This window comes from Arachis duranensis, chromosome 1 (assembly GCF_000817695.3).
Source record: "Arachis duranensis cultivar V14167 chromosome 1, aradu.V14167.gnm2.J7QH, whole genome shotgun sequence".
Lineage (NCBI taxonomy): Eukaryota > Viridiplantae > Streptophyta > Magnoliopsida > Fabales > Fabaceae > Arachis > Arachis duranensis.
Window position 1 is genome coordinate 3,429,075 of NC_029772.3, and position 13,380 is coordinate 3,442,454.

Sequence of the window (13,380 nt, forward strand, 5' to 3'; positions counted from 1 at the left end):
CTGTCTCTCCACCAAATGCTACCTTAGGTAAACGGATTCAAGAAAGAAATAGACAAGAAAACAAGTCTTACACTAGAGTATTAAAATTTGAAAAAAAAATTTATAAAATTTTGAGTTGTCATGTTAAGTTGTTAACTAATTTATATGGTAATAACTTTTCTAAGGTTTCATTATATTGGTATTTCTATCGGGAAAAAAAAAAGTTACATGCAGATGTTAAAATTCTGACGAATAAAAAACCAATTTAAAATGATTGCGTATGAAAATTTAGCAGCACGTGATTTAAAATGAAAATAATAATTATGTTTATGGTAAAAAAAAAGACAAATTAGATTAGAACCCCAATAATAGTAATGAACTAATTTTAAGAACTAGATTGAACTATTCTAATAATAGACAAAATAATGAGGAAGAAAACTAGTTACGGATTTGTGAACTTGTGAGACAGAGAAACAAAAGTAGAGAAAGTTATTAGGAATCTACACACAATGCTTGATGAAGAGAAGGGTTACCGAGAAAAATTATTCCAGCAAAAAAACAAAGCAATTACATTTAATTTTCCTAACAATTTTCCATCTCAATTGCTTTTATTCCTTTTCCCTGCCATCAAAATCCATCAAAATAAGAAGTTGACACATCAACAGAATTGAAGTTATTATGGGTAACAATGATGATTGTTTTCCAATTTGCTACAATGAAACCGTGAATTATCCCAATTCTATATGGAAATCACAGGACCTGTTGAAGAACTATTTACCTATATTTATCTATGAAACCATTACCGTTGTTTTTAGCTCGCGTTTGGTATACTACCTCCTCAGACCCTTAAGTCAGCCTCATCTCGTTTCTGATCTTCTTGTAAGTGGCATTATAAAACTTATTTTCTATTCTTTTTTGGGTATTATTCAGTTACATGTTAATTTATTTTGTGACATTATAAGAGTAGCACAAAACCATGGAAAGGAAACATAAATATTGGAGAATACAAATGCATTTTAATGAAATTCAACAAATGAATTTAAAAATATTAGGCTTTGTTTATGTCTTTTCTTCCGGTTTTGGTCGAGTTTAATAATAATATAATAGAAAAAAAATATATGAGGTTTACCTTATTCATGTCTATTTCCGTGTCTATTATACTATGACTAAAAATTAGAACTTGAATTCACTAGAAAGGTGGAGTTTATGGTGTCTATAGCTAAAGTGTGTATAAAAGTTTATACAAATACTGTTAAAAAATTAAAGTAACAACATTATATTTTGATAATATTTTTTCTTTTATTTTCTAAATTAAAATACATTGTTTATCAGTAAAAGATGTTATTTTAATTTTAGTATAACAGTTTTTAAGGTACATAGCCACTATAACAACCACAGCATTGACATTATAGCATGCATCAACCTAAAAACCCTAATGCATTTGTATCACTACATAATTTTTTTTCCATTATAAAGAGAAAAGAAAAGAAAAAACCTTATTTGCCTTGTACTAATTAGGCCAAACTAATTTATATTTTATTGCAATAGGCAGGTATGTTGCTAAGTTCAATATTTCAATTGGGAGGGAGTAATAAGTTATTTCAAGATTTTCTCCCTATACAGATTCTACTTGCTGTTTCAACCATAGCACAAGTGGGTCTCATCTTCTATGTCTTCATGGCTGGGCTTGAGATGAACTTAGATTTTGTTTTAAGAGCACCTAAAAAGCCCACAATCATTGCAATTTGCAGCACTCTGATTCCAATGATATTGGGAACTGGAATTTATTCTTTGGTAATAATAGTGGACAAGAAATTCTTAAAAAATTATGTTGAAACATACGAGTATAATAGACCCCAATGCTATTTTATATGGTCTATGGTTCTTAGTATCACAGGGTTCCCTGTTCTTGCAAACATTCTTGTGGACCTTAAACTTCTCTACACTAGGCTTGGAAAATTGGCATTAACAGTAGCAACACACAATGACTTCTATAACTGGATTATGTTTGCATTGGTGTTTCCATTTCTTGTTAATGGTTATAGAGCAATTTTCTCAATGCTATGTGTCATAGCTTTTATTCTCTTAAGCCACTTTGTGTTACGCCCTTTGCTAGAGAAGATAGTGGCCAAGAAACCAAACAAGCATGACTGGACTAATTACCAGTTGTCATTTGTGATCATGGGGCTTTTCGCTTCCACGGGGCTTACCGACATCCTCGGCGTGAATCCCCTCGTCGGGGCGTTGATTTACGGCCTCGCCATTCCACGAGGAAGCTTCACAGAGATGTTGATGGAGAGATCGGATGATTTTGGATCTAGATACTTAGCACCCTTGTTCTTTTTCAGTGGTGGCTTGAGGTGCAATATAGTTAAGGTTTTGCAGACTGTAGATTTGGGTTTTGTTGTTATAGTGATCTTGTCTATCTTCACAAAGATTGTTACAACATTTGCAGTTACTCGCTACTATGGTATGCCTTTCAGAGAGAGTTTGGCTTTTGGGTTGCTTATGAACACCAAAGGCGTCTTGTCACTCATAGTGCTCAACATTGCATGGGATAATAAGGTGGTTAATTAAATTGATTAGAAAAATGCTATATATTTTTTTCTGTTCATCTAATCTTGAGTATATATAGCATTGTTATTGTTTCTTATCATGAAAAATTCAAATATTAATGACTCTAATCATGAAAACTATAAACTGATTCATTTTGATAATTGAGCTAGTTCAACAAAACTATCTAAATCATTTGACAAAACTACCCAACAAATTATCTATTTTAAATTAATTTGTTGAACTACTCATCTATTTTTTAATAGATCTCAAGTCAATTTATATCTTTTATTATTAAAATTTTCAGTGCTTAAATCTTTTATAGTAAAAAACGGTAGTTTATTCTAAGTGTATATATATATAACTCTTGTGTTTTTTTTGTCTAACTCCCTCAATGTATAAATGACAAATGGTATCTGAGATTAATGTTTCCAATATATGGAATCACAGTTGTAATCAAAATTAATCCATTTCATTTAATGACGCCAAAGACTGATATTGGATGTGACAAGATCTAAATTTGGATCAACCCATATAACACACTTAATAATATCATCAATTCATTGTTATCTTGTATGTTCATCTAAAACACCACTTGATTAATGGCGAGAGCATAAAAGATTAATGTGCTCTGTAAATACTTCATAGTTTATCTTCTCCTCTATATCAGATAAATTATCTCCCATTACTATTTTAGTTATTTGAAACTAGATAGAGATAATTTTATCACTTTCTATTATCATGGTCATATGTAAATAACAGTATACTTTAGAAATGACACTTATTTTTACAAGACTTTCACTTTCTATTGATCAATACACTGATGCATTTATTCTTTTTTCCCCATTTCAGCTTATAAGTGCATATGCATTCTCAATCATGACACTTAATATTCTGATAATGACTTTCATGGTGTCTCCAATAATCAACGTCATTTACAGGCCAAAAACGGCCTATAGGATGAACCTGCTAAGGACCATACAAAACCTTGGGTTTCAAACAGAAGTTCGAATCTTGGTTTGTGTGCACAATCCTCGCCATGCCAGCGGAATGGTGAATATCCTAGAAGCCTTAAGTGGTATCAGTGTCTCCTCTTTGCGAGTGACAGCAGTTCAACTCGTTGAGCTCAAAGGTCGTGTCACTAGCCTTGTCTCTGCTCAACTCGAGCATCAAAGCTCGCTCGGATTCTCACAATCACAGTCACAATCACAATCATTTGAGGACATGGAAACGATAGCAAGTCATTTCCATTTCTTTGCACAAGTGCATAGCGGCAACCATGCTGAAACCAGCATGATCATGTCACCTTTCGCAACAATTAACCGTGACATATACAATCTAGCAATGGAGAAACAAGCATCATTGGTACTCCTTCCTTTTCACAAGCACTGGAGCTCCGAAGGCAACCTAGAAGTAACCAAAGAAGTGTTTAGCGAGATAAACCAGAATGTGATGAAAGATGCGCCATGCTCCGTGGGGATCTTCGTTGATCGCGGCCTTAATTCATTGTTGAATGCCAATTTGCACATCATCATGTTATTCATTGGGGGTCCTGATGATCGCGAAGCCTTGGCTATTGCGTGGAGGATGGCAGGACACCATAGGATACAACTCACTATGGTGAGGATTATTTTGTGTGGCAAGGCTGCAATGGAGGATCAAAAAAAGGAATCTGGCCATGAGGAACTACTATCAGCAGTGCTAGATAAGAATAAGGAACGAGAGTTGGATGATAGCTGTGTGAATAATTTTAGGATTATGGGAGTGAACAATAAGGATACAATAAAATATGAAGAGAGATATGTGGAAAGTGATGATGATATCCCTAGAGTGGTTAATGAATTTGATCAAAAGCGTTATGATTTATATGTTTTGGGACAAGGGAAAGGTAGGCACTCAAGGGTGTTGTCTGAAATGTTGGATTGGACTGATTTCCCCGAACTAGGTGTTATTGGGGACTTAGTGGCATCAAATAGCTTTGGTTCCTACTCTTCTGTGCTTGTTGTACAGCAATATGGGTATGGAGGAATGGAATTTGGTAAAAATTATGAGAACAATCCTAGTTGTTATCCTCCTCCTATTCGCAAACCACCTTCAAGGACAAGATCATTAAGTAGAATGTTTTGAAGAAAGAATAACATCAAGTACGTATAGGTTCTGAATTCTGATTTGGAAGTGAGAGAGATTGAATTGTGTGGACTAATTGCTTGTACTACTAAGCATGTATACAAACCAACCCAGTTTCTTGCTTATATGCATGACCATACAATTTTTAGAGCAAAATCTAAGTAAATACTGACTTACTAATTGATTTGTTTTTATTGAAATTTTACTTCACTCCAAATGATTTGTGTTCAATTCAACAACTACCAAATGCACTTAATATTATTAGACAACTACCAAATGCACTTAATATTATTAGAGCCCGTTTGGGAAGTAGCAAAAGCTATTTTTTTTTACTTTTAAATTATCCCCAAAAGTTAATTCACAGTTTTTTTGAAGAAATAGAAATATATGATTTCTCCTTCTCGATGAGTTATTATACCACTTTTGTAAAAAATATTTACTGTTTCTGCTCGAAATACTGGCCTTCCACCCATCTGTTGAAAGTATTGACCCTCCAGTATTTTTTTTATCATTTTACCACTCTATTTTTATTATTAAATTTGTATTTAACATTGTGTGTGGTATGAAATCTCAGTTTTAATTTTATTTTTTCACATATGATTTTATTTTTATATAGCTTAGTATTATTTTTATAATTAATAAATTCTTGACCCAAATAAAGGAGGAGGGAGTTCTAATAGGAGTAAAAAAATAAAAATAAAAAATAAAAAACAGCAACAAAATATACATTGACACACATTTTAATGATTTTACATTTGTTTTTATTTTCACCTACCATATTATACACAATAAAACAACAAATATTAACTACACAATAATTTCTTTGGCATTGTCATCAAGATTTTTGTGAATTAGAATTTTGTTACTATTCACCACATACAAGAACACCGTTGTGGATGAGGTGAAGTAGAAGAACCAGTTTCTAAGGATATTACGTGGGAAACCGAATGCTGAAAGCGCTAAAAAAAATGGAACTAATAAAAGAACAAATAAAAAATTAATTGCCTAATTGATTGTAATCTTAGTGATTAGGTTAGGTAAAATCAACATTCAATATTAAAAAATATTTGTTATCATCGTTATTTTAATATCTATTTTCTTGTATAAAAAAATTGTATTTTTTGAGTTATTTATCCAAACGTTACAACATTAAAATAAGCACTTCTATAACTAAAAATTCAAACACAAAATAACTTATTTATAAGCTACTATTAATAAAAGTCCTTAGTCTAGTAGAATACATCAATTATTATCGTAGACATTTGCTATAGTCTAGACTAGGCACTTCACTAACATTTGTTTCAGTTTTGACTACATACTTTTCCTAGCATCGGTACTATAGGTTAGAATTTCAATTTCATAGCATTGGAAACCATAAAATTATATACTCCAAAGAGCTAAAAACTAAGAGAGACATGACTTCAAGACTAATCAAATATACACACAATACATACTAAATATGACTACTAGAATTCTGCATCACTGTATATATGTATACTAAGAATATTCATGCATGGATTAAATAGTGAAATATCTAATCAATTGGTATACATCATTCCCATCCAATATTACAAAGGTTTAACTATAAATTGACTAAACTATGCATTTAATTATGTAGCCGACCTTGTCTAAGAGGGTTGTTTGCGAGCTGGCATCTTGGAGGGATGGGAAGAGTAGGAAAAGAAGGGGATTGTAATGTAAAAAATTTAAAGTTTAACACTACAAGCCTTTCCTTTCCTTCCCTTTTTCCCGTAAAACCCCAACTCAAAAACAACCCTAATAGGATAAGCCTTTGTTGTTGTTGTATTCTAATCTATTAGGCTACGTTTGGAAGGGAAACTGAGACTCGGAAATAGAGACTAAATTAAGTCTTTGCACTGTGTTTGATGTAAAATGTACTGAACTGAGTTTTGTCTCCATATTATATTTAGTTTAACATAAATACGGAGATTAAAATGTAGATTTGGAATTTGAAAAGTTAAATAAGGGTATTTTTGAGAGGAAATGTTATTAAAGTTTCTATCTCCATTCCCAAAAATTTCAGCCCCCTGTGTTCCCATTTTCTGGAGGTACTAAAGGGAATTTTGTGTTCCGGGACTGAAATTTTAGTTCTAGTCTTAGGCCACCAAACACAATACTAAGTCCCAATCCCAGTCTCTGGAAACAAACATTACCTTAAAAAAGTAGCATAAGTAGTACAAAGGTAAACTAGAATGTAAGCCCATTGGCTTTTACCTCTTTTGTGCTTTTCTCCTTCTAGCCTGTGCTTTTTGCCATTTTTTTCTCGGGACCAGTTTACTCTTTGGTCTCAATTTCAACTCAGGTGAGAATTTGTAATTTGGATCTCTCATACGTGCTTGTATGTCCTTGAAAAACTGCATATTCAATTGTTTAGGCCCTCCTTCTCGAAGCTCTGTATACTCTGGACCTGAAACAACATTCTCAAATGCTCCAATAAGAATGTCCAAGTCACTCATTACTTCCCATACATTGGTGTACCTCCCATCTGGACCTTTCTTTAGCTTCTTGAGAGCATTCTCAACAGCGATCTTCCGAGCTTGCTTTCCTGGTGATAACTCTTCCGGTTCTTGTTCGGCTTTCAACATCTCTGAGATGGTTCTATATTTCGGCATTTCATCAAACTCAAACAATTTATCTATGTACTTATCACTTTTTTCATTTGGATAAGCTTCTGTAGGAATGTCATCATCACTATCCATTTCATCACCAGTCCACAGCGTCTTCTCTTCATCGGTGTCAGACCAAACACTTCTTAACTCATCACTGTCATCAGCATCGATCAGATCTGCGTGTTCTTTAGCTTGCTGTCTTGCCTTCCTAATCTCTTTATCAAGATGACTCTTTGAGTCATTTTCTTCATCAGTTTCATCTTCGCTTCCTGTCCATAGAGTGTTATCTTCATCCATCTCCTTCGCCCAGGCTTTCCTGAAATCTGCACTCCCTGGTTTTCTGCTGCTAAAGAGATCATAATCTTTGCGTCCACCTCGAGCATATGTTCTAATTGCTGGAAATACAGATCATTAGTTAAACAGAACAAAATAGTGAATAGATTTATCAATGTAACACAACAAAAAGAATAATAAATAAATAAATAATCATGGATAAAAAGAAGGAACTCATTTCATCTTTTATAAAATCTCATCTAATCATAGTACAACCAGAACCAGTATCAAGGTCCAAGGAGGACCCCTCTTGAGGAATTATTTGTCTTTGTTTTCCATAACACAAAAGGAATATATATATTCCTTTATTTAGGGACATGATAATATTCATGGTCTGAGGAGGAAAACAAATTCCTATGTAAGGGATCAAGTTTAATCCTGCTTACAAATTATTTGGGATTTCTATCATTAAATATGGTAGACACGTTGCCGAAGAAAATAGTATATAAATGCATACAGTATTATCTATTATCTCTCTGTCACTCTTACATAGTTACTATAAGCTATTATAGGAACTTTCAATAATAACTTATAGTCAAGAATTAAGAAGCTCTTCAACATTTGCTAGTGACTTAGTAGGTCATTTAAACAAGTTCGAGATCAAATTGAGTCTTCTAACCAATTTCAGTGAAGTAAAGAAAAGAAAATCAATATTTTAGGGCAGTCCCTTTTTATTCGTTATGTTTGCACAAGACCTGAATTTAGTCCACAATTTATCGACTTTTTACCAAAAGAAAAAACCTTAAAAGATGCACAATATATAGCAAAACAACGCAAATCTTCCATGGAAATCAATGAGATATGTTTTTAATCACAAAATTTTAAAACTGAAGAAAATAAAGAAGCATTTAGTTAGTGATCCTCCAAATACAAATTTTAAAATTGTAAGCCAGAAATTCTACGTTCTTTCAAAAATTTAATCATGAATATACAAATTGCTACATCTAGTAATTAACTACTGCCATCCAGTCGAAGTGAACAGGAATTAAGAATTTTATCAGTAGGAGATTGTGAATCTAACCTTGAAAATTCATCACATAGACATTACTAAAACAACCTTTTAAAACACCTGGAGCTGAATAATAAAATACTTTGGACCTGGAAAGACCAAAAGAGCAACACATATGTGACATTCAACCAATATTTCACCAACACACAAATGTATAAACAATTATCCATCAAAAAAGTCAGAATAATACCCACTTTTGAGAGACCGGCACCGAATGTGACTTCACAATCCTTACTACTGACAGAAAGAGGCCAGCGTAGGATCGTGATCTCCACCCCATCGGAACAAACTAACTGCTCTAACGCATTACCGCCTCTTTTTCCAAGTTCTTAATAATGCTTCTCCTGATGTTAACAAAAATTAACAATTTCTATTACTCTACTACACAATTTGGTGCTATATATGCATAGGTCTCAAGCATACCAAACTACAATATTCTTACAACTTTTTTCTTTCTAAAAAAAACTAGAAGAACAATCAACATCACTGAGCTAATATATGCAAGGCATCAAAAGGAAGGGAAAACATGAGTGCATTCTATCACTCACCAGACCAGACCCATCGTTATTTGGAAGCATAAATGTGACATTTCATCAAACAGTTTGAGGGCATAAAAATTAAAACCAAAAACAATAATAAAGACAGAGACAAGGAAGCGTGAGTAATAATCAACCGGCAAACAAAGCAAATTGGGAAAACGAAGGGCAAGGAAAAAACAAAGAGGAATCAGAACGATTGGAGCAAATAACTCACCCGGAACAAACAGGTCAAGGTCTACCATGTAGTTGGAAAGGATGGTAATTACTAATTAGAATATCCCCCTCCTATCAATGAAAAGCATTGAAATTTATCATTAAGTAGTTCGAAATTTCGCAAGCTAAATATAATTCCGTAGTTGTGGTTCAATGTAAAGCTGTTTTCATGCACAAATACTCTTGACACAATGATTGAGAGAGCGAACACTGTTCAGCGGATTGAGAATCACCAGGTTTGTGCGTGTTACTGCTTGGGTTTATGCAGGGGGATCGGTCATGGGATAGGAATAGGATATTCATTTCATTTGTATTGGCGGTTCGGTCCGGTTCGGTTTGGTGTGATTTGGTTCAATGAAAAAAATGAGAGTAAACCACAAATATGTAACCAATTATCAAATTGGAGACAAAAAAATAACTCTCCAAATAATCTTAAAATAATTTAAAAATCAAGAAAAATATTAAGTCGTTAAATTATATTCTCAAATAAAACTCTAGAAGTTGAATTTTGATGTGATTTTTTATTTTTTCGTAACTATGATCGAAAAATAAAATATTTTTATCTTTATACTTTGGTAATTTTATATTAAGTAAATTTTTTTTGCAATTTTTTTGTGAATGGTCAAAAACATTTTTAAAATTGATAAAAAAAAATATAAAGATCAAAATTTTAGTTTTGATTTTTGTATGTGCTTTCTAAATAATTAATTAATTATATAACCACTCTTACAAAATTTCAAATCAAATACACTAACAATTTGCTTATAAAGAATTTATATTTTTTGCTTATTTTGTACCATTTGAAAATATTTTAATGATATTTTTGCGGTTAACATTTTAATGCTAACGTTAAATAACTTAAAAATATCACATAAGGATATAAATTTGTTAGTATAAAACGCATAAATGAATTATGAACTCAGTTCACAATGGGGCAAGAAAACATGGGTTCTCAATGAAAAGCCCTTGCAACTAGTATGAGATCATTATAAATGTAAGCTTTTAGCTATCACATCAGAAACAGACTAGAATATCAAGGTGGTTTTTTAGGTTGTTTTTACATCTATGACTAGATACTTTAGTACAAGATCTTCAACAAGATAGTTTGTGAAGTGAACTGATAAATACACGTCCATGTTTAGGAAAGAGAAAGACACTAAATAATAAGGCACATGATCAATAACTATATCGAAATCCTATGAAGAAAATATAGATCTTTATGTAACAAAAAATAAAATAATCTACATGACTACATCTTAAGCAACATATACTCATATAGTGGAAAATATAGTTCTTGCTTTCCCAGAAGAATTGATCCAAGAGACTAGGGGAAGGCTATTAAAATTGAAACAAAATTAAGTACTTTTGGACATTTTCTTTTCAAAGGGAACGTTTCATTACATTTTGATATAGACAAAACACGAAATGCCCAGCAAAAGCGAATGTATTCAAGACATTATTTCTTATGCACACGCTTGTCACTTACTTTGGTTAAGAGTTCGAACCAAAAGAGTGTCTGGCTCAGTTCTCATTCTCTTTTTACTTGTAAGTGAACTCAAAGGAAGCTGATCCATATCATATAATGAACCAGAAGAACTGCAACTGTTACTGGCAGTATCACAATCTGAGCCATCCAAGACGTCGTTGTTCCTACCGACGTCACTTATAGAAGCACTTGGACGCTGCTTTCGCTTGACAGCACCTGAAGAACTCAGAATCTCATTATCCGCCATAACCTTCGGCTTAGTGTCTTTCCTCTGCAATGTTCGCTGTGAATTACACTCATCTTCATCACTGTCTATGTAGATGAAACCTGCCGTCCCCAAACTTCCCTTTGCTGGAAACAAAGTGATATATGTTAGAGTGCCATGATATTACATTTGCCAACAGAATATGCAAGCTATGAAAATGAAAAGAAATACTCTGAAGCCAAATTGTTAATTTATTATTACAGAATTCATGAAGATCCAGCATCTAGTTAATTTGGTAATTGAGCACATTTAGTTCCACTTTCCACCATAGTTAGACATACATATGAGAATAGGCATTTCTTTAACATAACGAAAGTACTTAAGGCAACATGACTCAAATAAAAAAGAAACCAGTTACATGTTTCATATCCTCTGCTCAATTCGGTTATGGCTTATTGTTCATTATCCCTATGTGATACCAGTTCTAACACAAAATGGATTGATCTACTAATGAGATTAATGCTACATTGATCACCGAAAAAAACTCTGCGTTAAACAAAATTCACAAAATCTAAGTGGCCAACCATAAGATATTGGAGCTTGCAATTTCATAATCACAGTAAATGAACTTCCAAAAAGATTTAAACTGAATGCAAATGTTAATGCCATGGAATAGAAGGTAATGCCTTATCTAATTCAAGTAAATGTGGATATCATGCACTCAATAACATGCCTAACAGAAAAAGCAGTATACAACAAAAATGGTTACAAAGGTCTAACCCAACTGAAGACACCAGCATAAGCTTACATCCAAAACAAAAATGCAAACTTAGATTCTCATCTAATATCAAAAGAACCATGATGCAAATAATTAACTAAACTCTCCTTCCTTAATATCTAAACCTTCCCTTTACTTTCCCTTCTTTGAACTATCTCAATTACAGAGTTAAGTTACAACATGAAACTCCCAAAATACAAAAGAATAAATAATCATCAATTGATATAGTTCTATGTTTCATATTGACAAAATCAATCACCAAAAACGCCATTGTTCTACTATTTACAAAACAAATCATAGTCGTGACCTAAACCTCACACAAAAAATTAGTATCGCTATATGAACACTCAATTTTGATCCCCAGATTTTATACCCCACAAGGTTCTCAACTTCCTTTAGTAAAATTTTCCACCATTTTTTTCAAGAAAAAAAAAAGATGAAACAAAAAAAGGATATACAAATAGATTCTTCCTAGAAATTATACCATACACTATCCACAAAGCTTTGCAAATTACATGCATTCCATCCAGTTCTACCAATTCAGTAAATTTCCAATTAAAATCAAGATTATATATCCAATTACCTGAAGCAGCAGTAACACCAGCACCATCTTTGCTTGGTATGATTAGTGTAGCCGAATCCCTTGAAGAAAGACCAACATTTTCATTCCTTTCTAGAGCAACTTTCTCAGCACCCGTTTTATTCTCTTCAATGTTGCTCCCATCACCATCATCGCCGCCACCACCACCACCACCTCCATCATCATCATCATCATCATTATCATCATCATCTTCATCATCATCCTCTGCAGCCTCTCTCTCCAACCTCTCACTCAATTCAATGAACTTCCTCTTCCAATACTCAACCGATGCCTCATCGGCACCATTTCTCTCCTCCTCGCTCAACCCATCAATCCCACCCTTAGCATCATCCCATTTCTTCTTCTCCTCCAATAACCCAAACTTTTCAGCTTCCAATTCGATGTTCCTTTTCTTAAGATCATCAACAACACATCTTTGATCATCCCATTTCTTCCTCTCTTCCAAGAGCTCAGACTTTTCAAATTCCAACTGCATGTTCCTATCCCTAAGAGACTCACTCACACCCTTCTCTTTTTCCAATTCGTTCTTCATCTCCAAACAATGCATGCACTTTCCAGCACCGCTCAAATCAGAATCAACATTCTCCTCCTTCTTAACCTCAACGAAGACCTTTGATCCTCCATTTCTGAACTCCTTGAGCTGCGATTCGAGGTTCAACTTATCCAAGGTGTGGATACTGTCTTTCACTTTGAGGGACGCAATTTCCTGATCCTTCTCTTGAATCGCCGCGACGAGGCGTGATTCCCTCTCAAGCAAGGCGCGTTCGACTCGGTCAAAATCACGAGTGAGGAAGGTGGCTCGCAACTCGGACACGAGGCTGGGGATGGTAGTTTCATTTTGGTTGGTGTGAGCAGCCGAAGCCCCTCGCAGTGAGACGGGAACAGTTTTGAGGGTTAGCGAACGGAAGGTCATGTGGAAACCCGGGA

The 13,380-nt window shown here is 33.7% G+C and overlaps 4 protein-coding genes across 8 annotated transcripts in view; 2 read left to right on the forward strand and 2 right to left on the reverse strand.

Annotated features, from left to right (window-relative positions):
* The first annotated feature begins 657 nt into the window (after nt 1–657).
* LOC107472961 (cation/H(+) antiporter 15-like) lies at nt 658–2,540 on the forward strand. The gene is made up of 3 exons (XM_052259112.1): nt 658–858; nt 1,603–2,339; nt 2,435–2,540. Exons 1-3 carry the CDS (start codon nt 658–660, stop codon nt 2,538–2,540), a joined length of 1,044 nt encoding a protein of 347 aa, XP_052115072.1.
* A 766-nt stretch (nt 2,541–3,306) lies between these two features.
* LOC110281591 (cation/H(+) antiporter 15-like) lies at nt 3,307–4,836 on the forward strand. The gene has a single exon (XM_021143964.2). The coding sequence runs from the start codon at nt 3,307–3,309 to the stop codon at nt 4,657–4,659; it is 1,353 nt and encodes a 450-aa protein (XP_020999623.1). The 3' UTR covers nt 4,660–4,836.
* Nucleotides 4,837–5,867: 1,031 nt separating this feature from the next.
* Nucleotides 5,868–9,646, reverse strand: LOC107463351 (uncharacterized). 4 transcript variants are annotated; one of them, XM_052257258.1, is made up of 5 exons: nt 9,617–9,628; nt 9,385–9,455; nt 8,826–8,975; nt 8,644–8,720; nt 5,868–7,684 (listed from the first exon to the last, which is right to left on the reverse strand). In XM_052257258.1, exons 3-5 carry the CDS (start codon nt 8,909–8,911, stop codon nt 6,891–6,893), a joined length of 957 nt encoding a protein of 318 aa, XP_052113218.1. In that variant the 5' UTR covers nt 8,912–8,975; nt 9,385–9,455; nt 9,617–9,628; the 3' UTR covers nt 5,868–6,890. The 4 variants fall into 4 exon arrangements, with proteins under 4 accessions (XP_052113218.1, XP_052113221.1, XP_015937652.1 ...); XM_052257261.1 differs by having other exon boundaries at nt 9,410–9,646; XM_016082166.3 differs by having other exon boundaries at nt 9,385–9,646.
* Nucleotides 9,647–10,577: 931 nt separating this feature from the next.
* LOC110277559 (rRNA-processing protein EFG1) overlaps nt 10,578–13,380 on the reverse strand; it is a 7,082-nt gene continuing 4,279 nt past the window's right edge. Inside the window, exons 2-3 of one of the 2 annotated variants that reach the window (XM_021134846.2) lie at nt 12,436–13,247; nt 10,578–11,220 (exon numbers count right to left, since the gene is read on the reverse strand). In XM_021134846.2, coding sequence (XP_020990505.2) covers nt 10,862–11,220; nt 12,436–13,247 — 1,171 coding nt within the window. In that variant the 3' untranslated portion in view covers nt 10,578–10,861. The remainder of the gene's footprint in view (nt 11,221–12,435; nt 13,248–13,380) is intronic. The other variant, XM_052257903.1, reaches the window with a different exon arrangement.

Bases quoted from the DNA above. Each gene is read 5' to 3' on its own strand.
- LOC110281591 (XM_021143964.2), top strand. From the start codon at position 3,307: ATGACACTTATTTTTACAAGACTTTCACTTTCTATTGATCAATACACT.
- LOC107463351 (XM_052257261.1), bottom strand. From the start codon at position 8,911: ATGGGGTGGAGATCACGATCCTACGCTGGCCTCTTTCTGTCAGTAGTA. The intron at 8,721-8,825 runs GTGGGTATTATT...TGGTCTTTCCAG, and splicing joins TCGGTGCCGGTCTCTCAAAA to GTCCAAAGTATTTTATTATT. The intron at 7,685-8,643 runs GTTAGATTCACA...CTGTATTTCCAG, and splicing joins CTATGTGATGAATTTTCAAG to CAATTAGAACATATGCTCGA.
- LOC107472961 (XM_052259112.1), top strand. From the start codon at position 658: ATGGGTAACAATGATGATTGTTTTCCAATTTGCTACAATGAAACCGTG. The intron at 859-1,602 runs GTAAGTGGCATT...CTCCCTATACAG, and splicing joins ATCTCGTTTCTGATCTTCTT to ATTCTACTTGCTGTTTCAAC. The intron at 2,340-2,434 runs GTGCAATATAGT...CAACATTTGCAG, and splicing joins TTTTTCAGTGGTGGCTTGAG to TTACTCGCTACTATGGTATG.